At 39.3% G+C, this 14,527-nt stretch overlaps 1 protein-coding gene across 1 annotated transcript in view; it reads right to left on the bottom strand.

Moving 5' to 3' along the window:
- The window catches only part of thsd7aa (thrombospondin, type I, domain containing 7Aa), a 168,932-nt gene that overhangs the window by 82,279 nt on the left and 72,126 nt on the right, over positions 1-14,527 (bottom strand). Inside the window, exons 3-4 of the mRNA XM_036566242.1 lie at positions 8,611-8,859; positions 1,677-1,858 (exon numbers count right to left, since the gene is read on the bottom strand). Coding sequence (XP_036422135.1) covers positions 1,677-1,858; positions 8,611-8,859 — 431 coding nt within the window. The remainder of the gene's footprint in view (positions 1-1,676; positions 1,859-8,610; positions 8,860-14,527) is intronic.

Genomic DNA, 14,527 nt, shown 5'->3' with positions numbered 1-14,527 from the left:
GTGTGTGTACATATGTGTGTGTGTGTATACATATGTACTGCTGCTGGTGCCAGAGCACTGTCAGCATCCTAACAGCACCCGCCAGGACCGCCTCATGCACAGAAAAGGTGCAGAGTACAATGCCATTTTTTTGACCAGATTTCTTTTATTGCACTGTGCTCTTCTCTCTGTGGAGGAGCTTGTTCTGACTGGCAGTTTGGGAGCAGCTGTGGCCATCTGAATAAGTTCTGTGAGAGGTCGCCAGTTCAACACTCAGAGCAGATGGCAGGGGACTTTCTGTGTCAGACTGTGGAAGAGTGCGGGCATGCTACCAGCTTTAGTGCCCAGCATGGGGTTACACACAGCTCTCTGGCCATGTCACATCATACTTAATGAGTGTGCATGTATATGTATGTATGTGTGTGTGTGTGTGTGTGTGCTTTTTCCATTTTTGGTAGCATTAACTTATTAAAATACTAAAGTATCAAAGTACCAAATGCATTAATATGCACTTAGGAGCTTCTTAGGAGCTCTTCTAACATTTATCCAGCCCAGAACTAAAAATCGCACAGAAGGAAGCAATTATGAATCTGTACAAGCTGAACTGGGAAGGAGATGATCTGAAAAGACATACTCCTTAAAAAGTTTCCATTTCGCTTTTTGTTCTTGTGTTAAACACGAGCTGAGACAGCATCTGACAGCTTGTTGCAAACCTAAAGTGCAATGCCAGCCTAAATAAATGAATGGAAAGCTCTGTCAGGCATGCAGAGCTCCAGCAGCCAGGTCAGTCCACCTGCCTGTCAGCTCCTCTCCTCTGCAGCAGCAGGAGCAAACCAGACAGGCTCTGCTGCTTTCCAGGTGGGTGAAAGGGGACAGAGATAAAAAGCAGCCAGCACGTGTGTGACAGATTTTCAAGCCCTGTTAGATTTGAGTTCCATCTTTCATCTTTGAAAACGTACAGAGATACCAGTATCAGTTACAACTGGTACATCTGAATGTGCGAATGAAAGTGTGTAGTTGGTTTAAATGTATTATTGGTTAATGTTATTTTTTCCCCACCATCTGGTGATATAATCAAACCACAGTACACATTTTCAAGGCAGACAAAAGTCACGACGTGTCAAACAAAGATTATGGGAAAACAACAATTTTGGCATAAAAATTATATATACACTGATGATAGTATGGTGCCTAAACGTTTTGTTTTGGGGGGCCAATGCACAATGTCTGTGGTGGGCTGTGGGCAAAAAGTCAAAACTATATGCAAATAAAGAACGTAGGCTTAAAAGTTTGCATGCCTTGCTCTGTAGTGGATGCATTTTAGGGACATGATGCATGTTATGGGAAGATACATCAGCACACAGATTTCCTAAATGAGCAGAACTTTGACGATTTGCTGTAAATGTGGTTCTGTTGATTTTCTCCTGAATGTCCTATTGTGCATTTACCATCCCATATTTTCTTAGGGGGGGCTGCATGATATGCTGCACCACCCCCCCTTCCCCTGGCCCACTCCTCCCTCTGAAGTTTCCAAATGCCACACTTATGATTAGGTTCTAGCTGGGCCTGGGGTGGGGGTTCTGATGGACTGGGGGTTCACAGTCCAACTTGGGCCCGCAGGCCATTTTTTGGAAGCCCTGCCCTACACAGAATTTACTGGTCAAGTTCTGCTTGTTTGTGATGAGCAGACAGGTTACCTTCTTTGCTCTTGAGGGAGCTGAGGTTGGATGGTGGGTCAGAGGAGGCCTGAACACAGTACACCTCCCGACTCTGCATCCCACCTCCACACAATCCGGTCTGGTTACCACGCCGACGGTCCTGCTGGCTGAGTAGAGTATCTACCCTACATTCACTCCACTCAGTAGTCTTCCAGGTGTACCTGCACACACACAGAGAGAGAGAGAGAGAGGAAGTAAGAGATGGGCCTCAAAACAAACTTTTAGAATAATATTCTAATTTAATATTCTAATAATGGTCTCTGCTGTACACCCCTGAGTGAAAAACAGAAAACCGTGACCTTCTTATTACCTCCTACTCCACAGCAGTTCTCTCTATAAAGTGGAGCCATGAAAGAAGCTAATTCTCTAATGGACTAGTCCAAGGCCATGCTTGAACCAGTCTCTGTGTTTAGGTCACAGTCTTATTGAGCCTGATCGACTCTGACGGCAGGGCTGCAACCTTCTGATTTATCATATCAGCACAGCATGAGTCAAACGGAGGAATCACAAACAAACGAGGGAGTCACATCCTTCCACAGAGGCAGAATTACACAGACAGACCGCCTGGCTCGGTTTTAATGGGGGTAATTTTATTGTGCGCACTTTGATATTTTATGCTTGGATGAGCCGCATATATTTTTCATCATAATCATTTGTCAGCGCCCGGGGAGAATCGCCTGCAGCGTCAGAAACTTCTATTAGACTATTAGACAGCAAAAGGAGAACAATACAGACAAACAAACTTTGGCACCAGATACCCTATTTAATTAATTTGAGAGGAAAAAATAATTCTCAGAAATGCACAAGCCAAAATGATTTAGGTTTTCATCTTGACTCTCGTTGTCATTACTGTTAATGTCATCAACAAATGAGTTCTGGCTAAATGAAGTGGCGATGACAAACAGAGCGTAAGCAGTAATGGGTGAGAGGGAGTTCAATAGTCATTGGATGTAAGAAGCTTTAAAGGCCACCGTCTGAACAGCTGACCCCTCACCACCTTTTACAGATGTGATATGGGGGAGGTGGGCGAGAGAAAGAATGAGAGTGTTTGTTGGGGTGGGGGTCTTAGATTCTGTAAATATAACAGCTGTTATGGTCAAGTGGTTACTCCTTTTAAAGCAAGAGATAGGCAGACTGTTACAGAGTGACATTAGATGTAATTCAGTTACAGGACATGTTGAATGCTGCTCTTCATAGCACTGAGAAATACCTTGGAATTAGTCTTGGAATGATCTACATAAAGTAAATGCCACTTGGTTTGATGTTGATTTGCCAACACAATGAACATCTTTCAGTATGGCACACGTGCAAATGCTTTTTTGGTGCCTCAGTATGTATCACTGTAGCAGAGAATATCACAATAATTACATATTGTACATACAGTTTGTATGATAAAGTTTGAACGTCCCTGGTCAAATGATATTTTGTTGATTTTCTAAGTAAAAAAACACCCACAGGGAACTTAAACATGAAATTTTCTGCACATTTGAATGCACAGTTTTTACTGTAATATATTGGAAACAACATAAAATATACATTTTGCACAGGCCTTGTTTTATTTTATTTATTAATCTATTAAAAAAATGGTAATTGTGCATCAAAATGGCAGAGGTGTGTTGAAATATGTACTTATTTAATTGTAGAAAATCAACAACACATGTAACAGGCCATGGTGCCCAAACTATTACACACAACTCTGCAACACACAAAATAACTTTATTCTGATTTATTCAGAGGCAATACATGATCATCTAATATGACTATGCTACAGTTTCAGCACAGAATGGGGTCCTTCTTGACATTCCAGTTAAAAGAGAGAGAAGGCAGTAGCTCAGACTACTTTCAGCTTTGCTCACAGCCCTGTCTGGAAGCCAGACAGTGATGTGTTTTTCCTGCTAAGTAAGAGAATGTCAGAGGGTTCACATCTCCCTTCCTGCCTGCATTACTTTCCCTCGTTCTCATTACAAGTAAGGGACAAAAAAAGCTGTTCTATTTAAGGGTCAAAGCCACCACATCAGTTCTGATCACATTTGATATCCTAAAGTGGGATGAATACATCAAAATGTTCTATATCTGCAAAACCGATTGTCTGATGTTATCTGATGTCTATTGGAACAAATAAAATCCATAAAGATAAATTTAAACGGAACGGAACATTTTGATGTGATGTCCTGATGTTATGTAAGTGAAGTATTTTTAATATTGACAACATAAGAAATGCAGCAACAGAAGAACGAGAGAAAAAGAGTAGCCACAGTCATCAGCCTAAAACGTGTCAGCTTTGTCCATTTTTTTAGAAAATGGTAAGACAGGGTATGACAGAAACCCCAAGCGAGTCTATTTGAGATTACTTAACAACCTGATGTAGTTTGAGGCCAGTGTGTGATGATTTAGACATGTAGTTTATACAAAGTATAGGCTTCCATCAGCACTGCAGTGCGAAACTAAGGAGAAAAACTTCAGACACCAGACATCCATCCATCCATCCATCATCTAAACCGCTTATCCTTCTGGGTCGCGGTGGGGTGCTGGAGCCTATCCCAGCTGACATGTCTTGGAAAAATGTTTTTAATAATAAAACAACCAATTTGGTTACAGAAAAGTGTATAAATTGATTTTAATATTCTACTTCGGTTCAAGCTTAATAATTGGAGGGACCTTAGGAAGCCGTAAATAAAAATGAAGAATGCTAGATCTATTATGAGTGATGAAAAGAGCTGTAGATTATTTTAAAATGGCTGAGAAGTTTGTATAACTTCAAGAATGACAAAATAAAAAGTCATAATTAAATTACTATCCAGAGTCCATAATTTTTCAAAAGGCAGATACTTCAGACCTGACCAAAAATAAAGTAAATAGATACCTGCAGTATATTATACATCATTTTGTTCACTTCTTGTTCACATAATTCTTGCAATACAGAATAAAACCTCTAAAATTACCTTTTGGGGAATAGTTTCCAATGTTAACAAGTTCTTACTATATGTAAAATAACAAAAACTGATAATATCATCAAGTGATTCCAAGCTTTTGAATGCTAATGTAACTATTTCTTTAACCCTTAAATGCATGACTCAAAAATCTACACAAATACATAAAAGGGTAAAATGACCCATATAGGAATTAATGGTTTTCTTCAAAGAAAATGTCTCCTGTTTTTATCTTAAACTTCAATTCTGAAAATTCAGAACATTCTGAACAGTAACTGACATGGGACAAAATGAGAGTATGGAAGAGGCCTTACAAGTGCTGAGATGTTCTTAGAATAGACAGAAATATGAAATAAATGAACCCTTTACTCATAAAAAAAAGTCTTTTGAAACCGATATACAACCATTTTTGATTAATCCCTGGTACAAAAATGTTACATGTTCAGAACTTATGATGAAGAAATATAGTAATGACTTTTGTGAGGCTCACAAACAAGATTCCTCAAGGAATACATGGAATATCAAGGAATTAAAAGTTTTTGTTGATAAGATATTCCAAAAAATGACAACATACTGGGTCAATTTGACATTCTTTATGCATTCTAGGGTTAAAGAAAAGTAGACGAAAGTACTGTGAAAAAGTAGTGCACTGAAATTTCTTTGTGCAAATGTATTTATAATTTACATAAGAATAAAAGTACAACATCAACACAGTTATTATAAGGTAAGTACTTAAAAAGTAAGTAAATTAAAAGACAAAGTCATTTTTAGCTCTATAATAATTTAGATTTATGATGTTTCGTATACACTTTTATCCAGCGCTACTTACCAAGGCGGGTGAATATAGCATTAGGAGTCTTGCCAAAGGACTCTTATTGGTGTAGTGTGGCATGTTTGCCCAAGTGGGGAACCAAACCCCAGTTTGCCACATAGAAGACACCATGCTATACTAACCACTGATAACGCAGAATGAGTCAGTAACTCTGCAGAGTGAAACACTAGCTGTAAAGCCATGTGGGGAAGTACAATCATGTGTGGGGTTAAAGGAGAAGACCTCTCTGGACCACACATCACATCTCATTGGGAACTGACCAGCTGGGGCTAATTTTGAGTGACACACATTCTTCTCTAAGGGAGGCAGTGAGCGGTGTGCTGCTGAGTGATGGAGCATGGACCGGCCCATCTGTGGTGGAGATCAGATTAGATGCCACGTTGCCTGTCCTCTCACACTCTCTCCATTCATCACCTCCCCCTTCCAGCCTGGCAATGTGCCAGTGCCCCCGCCCGCTGCTCCCTGCCCGTCTCCTCCAGCAGGCAGCCGCAGCCCTGCCCCTACCCCAACCCTCCGTCTGTGTTTTCCCCTCATGAGCTGCACAAAAGCCCCCCAGCAGACGATAGGCATGAAGAGAGGCTTATTATTGTTCTCCCCACTGTTAACACCAGGCCAAACTGCTGTTATTACAGCAGCGAACATACCTCAGCATGGAGCAGCCATTCAACGTTAATAATCCCACTGAGAGGACAATGTGTTTATGACATAAACACTGCCATAGTTGGCTTAAATCAATGCCATTTTCAAAAAAATGTCTGAAAATACTGCTGATTAGCGGCTCGCTAAAGAAACATACTCTACACTACATAAAGACATAAAATGCCATCCTGAAGTGTGGAATGCCTTGTCTAATTAACAATCCTTGTTCTTCATTCAACAGTAGCTTATATGATATAGACTAGATATTATAAACTAGACAGTGGAATGCATTTTTAGATGAGTTAGTCAATATTTCAAGTGAAAAAAGAAGGAATTAAAAGGTGAATTACATAAAGTCTGAGCAAAATGTTCTCAAAAAGGTTTTATGACTTGCAACAATGACCCTTTTTGGTCCTATACACTCTCAAAAAGGTAGTAAACTGTCACTGGGGCAGTACCCGTCTTGTCACCGGCGTGGTACCCTCAAGGGTCCATCTCAGTACCTTTAGTCAGGGAACATAATTGTACCATAATCCACTGAAATTATATTTTCTAGGTTGTACTGACTCCACACACCCCGTCTCGTCTCCAGGCTTTTTATTTTATTGTTCTGTTTTAAACCATTAGTTTATGAAAAGATACAAATGCATACTTTTCACCTGGGAAAAATCGATTTAAGGTGCTCAGTTGGACCTTAAAACCAATGTTGTACCTTTGAGGAAACATCAACATTGTTTGTATCTTGATGAATGAAAATGTACGTGCACTTTTTCTTTATTTCTAACACTGTAGAGAAAAAATTTTTAATGTTCTTTAAAGAACCTTATATGACATGTTATCCATCATGAGGAAGAAACATTTAGGCATTCAAATGCTTCTTTGAGTTGTCACTGAACTATATATAACCATTGGCTTTACTAAAGAACACCTGAAGAGCCCCTTTTTAAGTGTGTACTCAAGTTGCCACCTCAAGATCTAATCTCAACTTCATTCTCGATGTTATGCTGCTTTCTCATGAATAGACAAATGGACTTAAGTCACAAGCTGATTTAACTCTGACTTGTCCTTAACTGACTCATGACTCATCTTGAACTCGAGACTTAAGACTTGTGGAATAAGGAATAAGGCTTAAATAATGAGTCTTTCGTTACAGAAAAAATGTTCAGTGTGATGGACAGAATGAAGTGCTACAGTAAATGCAGTATATGTGGTATTTAAAGGAAAGAAAACTACTTGAAATGGTTGGTTAGTCTGTAGTTTGAACAGCAAATATGCTCGCTGTAATAAGAAATTCAGGTTAAGTTTAAATGTAGATTAGCACAAACCTCTTTTGGGTTAAGTATTATGCTAGCTATCTAGCATACTTGCTATACAAAGTATAGACTAACCAACCATTTTGAGTTGATTTTTCCTCTATGCTTAAACCTAACCTATGTTACGTTAGCCAAGGTCTTTCTGCAGGCCCCACAGAAGCCATTCTGCTGGTGGAATGGAAGCTGACTCAGATATTTTAAATTATATAATCAAATAACAAATTTCCCTCCATATCTCTGTTATCAGATTAACTAGGACACTGTTTGCTCACTGTGTGTAGTGAGCATTGGGGGGTGAATAGGAAGGGGTGAGAACCCCCTGCTGTGAAAACAATTCAAACCTCTCCACAAAGATGGCCATGCAGAGATAAAATGGTCAGCACAACTGCAGTGTTCTTAACTTAAAAAACAAGTGCAATTGCCATACTGAAAAATGCATTTCAACAGTATAAAAACACTTTTATTAATGTTCACTTGCTCGCTCACCTATCAAGACGAAAAGCCAGTTCACTTTCGTTTTCTAAATCATGCAAACTTCAATCAACATATCGCTGTTGTCGGAACAAAATCTTGTATCTCCAATATGGTAACTTTACAGGAGAACGAAAAAACACAGTTTACTTTTAATGTAAGTCAATGGAGCCAGACTTTTTACCAAGTTATTGTGTCCATTTATAATGAAACTTACACATAATGTAAAGGGATACAGGCATTTTCAAATTATGTCAAAAATTGAAAAACAGAGATACAAGGTTTTGTTTTCTGACAGCAGTGACATATTATATCAACATTACTGAAGAAATAAAAACTGCATAGCCCAAAAACTGAGTCACTTCCAAAACAGGTGGAAAGTGCATTTTATTGCTACTGTGGAAAATACACCACACGTAGTGCTTCGTTCTGTGCTTTGGATTAAAGTTTTTGCTAAAATGAAAAGGTTATTTGAAGCTGTGTCTGTAGAATGTATGCAGCTAATCACGAGACTAAATTAAAATCTTCTACTGAAGACTAAAGAATTGACTCATACAAAGTGCCTTAAAAACATAAAGTCCTGTACAGCTCTGTTCATCATTCTGAACACATCTAAAGTTTCATCTTTTCCTAAAAATGAATTGAAACCTATCATGTTGAGTACTGCATCATATCAGAGTCATTCTGCATCTGCAATCGAGAGAAACAAGAAATCTTGCATGGCTTACGCTACACACGGTGGAACTCCCTCCCCCTGAGGAGAACATGGCTCGGACTCCTCCAGATGGGGGCACTCGGCACCTCCGCCCACGTTGAACTGCTGAATACGTCGTGTGCGTGTCCGCTGACCTTTGGGCCCATTCAGGTCGTAACACTCCTTCGAGCAGGCTGACCATTCAGACCACTCAGTCACTTCACAGTCCTTGATGATAACACAGGCTTGGTATGGTACTGGAAGGGTTTGTTGATTGCACAGGCTGCAAAAAGAGCAAGAGAATGTGTTTGTTACCAATGCAATACAATTTAGGTTCTTCCAGCTGCTTTTAGAGCCAACGGCTGCCAACACATAAGCTTATGAATTACATTAGGTGCTCACTTTTCTTTAAAAAAACTCTGGGATTCAGCACTCCTACAATAAGATTTCTGCATTTATAAATTCACTTTTTGTCAGCAAGATGTAAAATGCAGCATAATAAGTGACAGAAGGCTTTTAGAGGATGGTGATTGAGCAGTTCTTCAAGAGAGTCTTTTTAGTGCTTGATTCTGCCTGATGATAGCCAATTACAGATGATGACAGAGGGCTTCACTTCTTCTCTTAGAGGACTCTCACACTTTCTTTACCTCCCCAATATAAGAAAGTTTCTTTTCTCTAGTATTCCAAAGATGCAAACATTATCCCATCACTGCTGGAATCAAAAGAGCACCATAATGGACTGATAATCTGCGATGCTATCCAAATATATGATTATGGTTTTACACAGAATTTCCAGACAGATAAAACTCTTAATGCTGCTTACACTCTGACCTAAATTCTCACCAGGATTTTTTTTTCCTCGAGCATATTTCCTCAGTTATTTTTGTTTTCAAAAAAGCCATTCTGATTACAATTTAACATAGATATGTAGATACTATGACTTCCATGAATTCTAATTAAAAGGCATCAAAATCCATTTTTCAAGGCACGCCTGGCAAGCAGGGCGAAATGATTAAGACTGTGTTAGTCTCTGCAGGTCCTTAGAGACTCGCAGGTGGTAGACTTTCACTTCCTGCTGTGTCTTAATTACCCAGTTGAAGTCAGGGTATTGGCTGGTTCAGAAACAGCTAAATGCTTACAGTGCTTTTAAAGCACTGAGCATCAACAGTCTACAACCTGATGCATTTAGAGCAAAAAAAGGACACTGCACATACAATGACATAAAAGCAATTAGCCACAAGATGCAGAGCATTATTCTGCTTCATGGTGTGCGTAACACTCTTTAACTGTGCCAAAATCATGGCTTCAAGTGGCTTTTTGCCTTTATGTTACTTCCTGTTCTACCCACTGGCTGCACACTTTCTGCTTGTAATTTTTCTTTCCTGTTATTCAGTCTTCTCAAACCCAGAACGGAGATCCCTACTACATCAATCAGAACAGATATTTTTTCCAAATTTCATTCCTCAAAATTCTTTCCCACACCCATCTACTACCCAGGTACAACTGGACTGTTTCAGATCTCACAAAACCACAACGCCTTACGTTTCAAACTTATACTGCTGCTCAAACTGTCATAGGCTGTGACTGAAATTGATCCCTACTCCCGTATTGGTATTGTGCTACATGGACAATTCTACTGAACTAGTTCAAACTGCAGTTACGCAGTAAAAAGTATTTGGACCGTAGATACTCACAAACATTAGGTTACATTCTATTTTTATCTATCCAAGGTATTAATAAAGATAGTAATACGCTAAATATACATGAAATCATCATTAATAAGGTATTTCTATTGGGAGGTGACTGTGCCAAACCCTAACCCCAAATTTTTGTTTTTTAAAAAGGTCTTTTTGATCTTTTTGAAGATTTTGTTTTTAAAAAGATCTTTTTGATTTCTTTTTAAAGTGAAGTTCAAAGAATTAGATTCATCATGAGTTCCACATTTTCATGTCACGACAGAAACACAAAGAGTTCGAATCTATAGATGGAGCTTTATTTTAGCCACATTGAGTTGCTCAAGGGCGGCACGGTGGCGCAGTGGGTAGCGCTGTCGCCTCACAGCAAGAATGGCCTGGGTTCGATTCCCAGCCGGGCGACCAGGGTCATTTCTGTGTGGAGTTTGCCTGTTCTCCCCGTGTCTGTGTGGGTTTCCTCCCACAGTCCAAAAACATGCAGTCAGGCTGATTGGACATGCTAAATTGCCCCTAGGTGTGATTGTGTGTGTATGTCTGTCTGTCTGCCCTGCGATGGACTGGCGACCTGTCCAGGGTGTATCCTGCCTTCCGCCCAATGACAGCTGGGATAGGCTTCAGCACCCCACCGCGACCCAGAAGGATAAGCGGTTTAGATGATGTATGTATGTATGTATGAGTTGCTCAAAATTAGCTAAACTTGTCAATCGAAACACTACCAAAACACTTGGTAAGGTTTTGTTAGTGTTATGATTGTTGTGTTATGTTTGCTCTGAGAGTGGACCAACAGTGGCAAACAGTCAGCGGGGTGCCGACCTTTTCAAGCCAGTGGACCGATAAATGCTCGCTATCTGGGGTATGAGGTCACCTAAAGCAAAAAATTTTTGTCTAAAGCCCAGGACATTTAAAAGTCTGTTTTTTTCTCTGACTAAACCAATTCAATGGAATGGTCCACACAGGGGTGAACTATTTGGTTTACGAAATAGCATTAAAACCCATTAATCAATAAATTAATTTGGACATTTTCTCTTCAGTCTGCAGCAGTCTTCACCAGTCACATGAACAACATATTCTTTTTATTTGTATCTGTACATGCAGCCATATCTTTTATGTTATGTTGCGTTATGTACTTTGTTGGTCCTACAAGGGAAATTTGTCATTTTGCTGCCTAACTATGCCCAATCTGGGACCACCACAGCATCACCAGCAGAGCTTTTTCAAAAATGCATAGGAGATGAGGGCCAGAAAAAGTACAAAATTTGACTAGGCTATATGTTTAATTTCTGGTTCATGAATGCAGTAACAGTTACCGTTCAATTTTTTTGCTATATGATGAGTGCGCTACCATGTGTAGCACCAAAACCTGCAATGTACTTTGTTATACATTCAGCTGGTGTAGTGACACACATTGTTCACTAGAAAGTACAAATGCACTGTGAGAGACAGTTTCCTTAGAAACACTCTGGAATTATATTTTAGGATTTGGACACTAAAAGGAAGATGGCCAAGGTATGTAATAGTGCCCTAAAATGCAAAAAGTGATCTATTTCAGTCAGAGCCATAGACAACTGCAAAAGATCCCTGTATTCAAAACAAGAATACTTGTAGTGCTATGAGAACTCCTGGCAACAACGGACAGCAAAGCTGTTAAGACTCTGAACAGTGAGGCTGAGCTGACAGAGGGCTCCAATCGTTGGTGTATACAAGGTGCTAGACTCAAGTCTAAATTGAGTCTGCATTAGAGTTAGCATCATCAACTCTGGTAACTGCTACTTGGTCTAAGTACGCCAATGCTAAGCTACCATCTCTACACCTGGAAAACAGATCTGAACCACTGATGACTCTCGCTGAGGCAAACCAGAACAATGATGGAGATGCACAACCAATTGGAAATGCATCGGATGGGTCAAACGGCTCAAAGAGAACCAGTTTGAGTGGTGTAGAAATGTCACAGGTGCCTGAGCAAATACTTTAAAACATTTTCTCAGCAGTAAGCGAGCTTTTTCCAGTGAAAACTCTGCATAACATTAGAATAAATACAAAGAAGAATAAAAAGTAACCAATTCTATTTCTGCTTGTAGATGTAAATAGAATGATCACACACACACTCACAAAAACACACTTGATCCTGCGCACGAGTCGCATTAATGCGGTCATCAGTGTCAGCTAAGCCTCTTCTGCCATCTGTGATGTCACAGAGTAGCTCAAATGCACTGGCTGTGACACCACTCTCCTCTCTGAATCATAAATCTGAATCATAGTTCACTGAAGCGGAGAGGAATAGTTTTCAGCCATGTCATTCCCCTTGGAAATATACATTCTACTGAATATAGAAAAAGAAAAGGAAAAAAAGAAAGAAAGAGTCATCTTTTAGCCACTGCTTCAAAGAGACAGAGGACAAGGGAAGACTGGAGATGCACTCCTGATTCTCAGAACACGTGCATTCATGGGAAAAAGCAATTAGAATCATGCTCTCCAATATTATACATCAAACGCAATGGCAGATAGAACAGCCAGGAAAAACAACTATTTCTAAATGGAAGGAAACACTTAAAGAAGCAGCCAGTTGGAAAGAAGCATAATGAGTCTTTTCAATACAAAATATATCTTATCTCAGGAAGTATATACAGTTGCATTCAATTGTACAGCCTCTACAGTGCTGTTTGAACATAATGGCCGGGTAAGGTTGAATGATCATTTAGTTTATCACAATAATGACAGTCATGGCTTTATCCAACATCAACAAATACGCTGAGTGACCAAAATTGGTTTATCTAAGATTGCAGTTGTGCATATTAGATTTCTTCTTCTGTTGATTTTCCCAATGTTCCCTTGGGAGCCTTGTTTCAAAACCTGTGTATTTCCTCTGCAACTGCTATGAGGCGGACTGATTATCAGTCTTAATCCTCCCACTGACAAAAAATAAACCAATTACTGCAAACTTAGGGCTTTTGTTTTCCCCTACACAAAAACCCAAACAGCTGGAACCATCATGATAACCGTGATTAATGTCTTTAATTGACTTTTTGGTCATTTTATACATACAAGTTGAAACCATCTCATTTGTTTTTAGCTATCTTGCTTAAAAGTTATCTTAATGATGACCCTAATAATAATGTGCTGACATAATAATATAGTGCACTTTTCTGCTCTCACATGCTCACATAAATGTCCACAATAACACAGAATCAAATATAGAATCAAGCTAAATTTATAGTTTTCTTTGAAAAGTGTGAAAATATGAGCAGATTTAATCTTTCTGTGGAGGCTAACATGAATTTTAACACTAACATTAGTGTCCTAACTAGCTTATGTCACATTAGTGTACTCTTTACTAAGTAATAACTCTAAATAGCAATCGAGGCATGAACATACCTTTCTAATTTATATTCTAGAGCACTTATTGGTCATTGATAGTGCTTGGTCACTTTATCTTCACCTAGAAGAGTAAAGAATTAGCTAAATTGTCAGTGACTTCAGCTGCAAGTGATACCAAAGACAGAGGAGAAATCCTTGAGAATGATTCAGTTGGTACCAATCTAGAGCAGGCACCAACTAATCATTACCCATAATATTTGGTACTGGGCCGTTGTCCAGTGAAAAAAGCATTGGAGCTAAGAATGGAAGTGGAAAAATGTCCTTAGTCTAGAGGAGATGAAGAACATGCTTTCACAGCATTGGAACAATTGCTGAAAATACAATTACTTAAACCGACAGTACATTACATTACAAAAGGCTTCAAATGGCTGTAAAAGTGCTGGGTTGTTGTGCCACAGAAGTCCACTTTAGTTGAACTGTTGCATGAAACCTTTGCTCCTATGCCTCCAGTTCAATTTTACAATGTGTTTTTTCTTCAACAGTTTGAGTCAAGATCTTGGCAAGTACAGTAAACAATAAAATGTTACAGTGGAGATGCTTACATTTCCCCAGCAACTGTACTCAAGGGGCAATTGGCAGAGAATAAAACAACATGGTGTGAGAGAATTCAGCCAGTATTATAGAAAAAACATCACTCCAGGCCAGATTCTCACCATGGAGGAAAGGTTGCTCTACTTTCTAGGAATTTGGAAGCGAAGAAGATGCATAAATATTTCAGATCAGAGAAAAGCAACTGATATGATTAATATTAATGGCCATAAGGGTCTCTGAGTTACTTCTAAACTTTCCACGGTCCTTTCTGTAGTGCCCCTGCCAAATCCAAAGACCAAGCAGAGTAAGAAATGAAATGAGTGTATGCAGTAGGTTGCATAATCCAACTAA

This window comes from Colossoma macropomum, unplaced genomic scaffold, assembly GCF_904425465.1.
Source record: "Colossoma macropomum unplaced genomic scaffold, Colossoma_macropomum, whole genome shotgun sequence".
Classification (NCBI taxonomy): Eukaryota; Metazoa; Chordata; class Actinopteri; order Characiformes; family Serrasalmidae; genus Colossoma; species Colossoma macropomum.
This window is presented reverse-complemented; position numbering and strand designations above follow the sequence as displayed.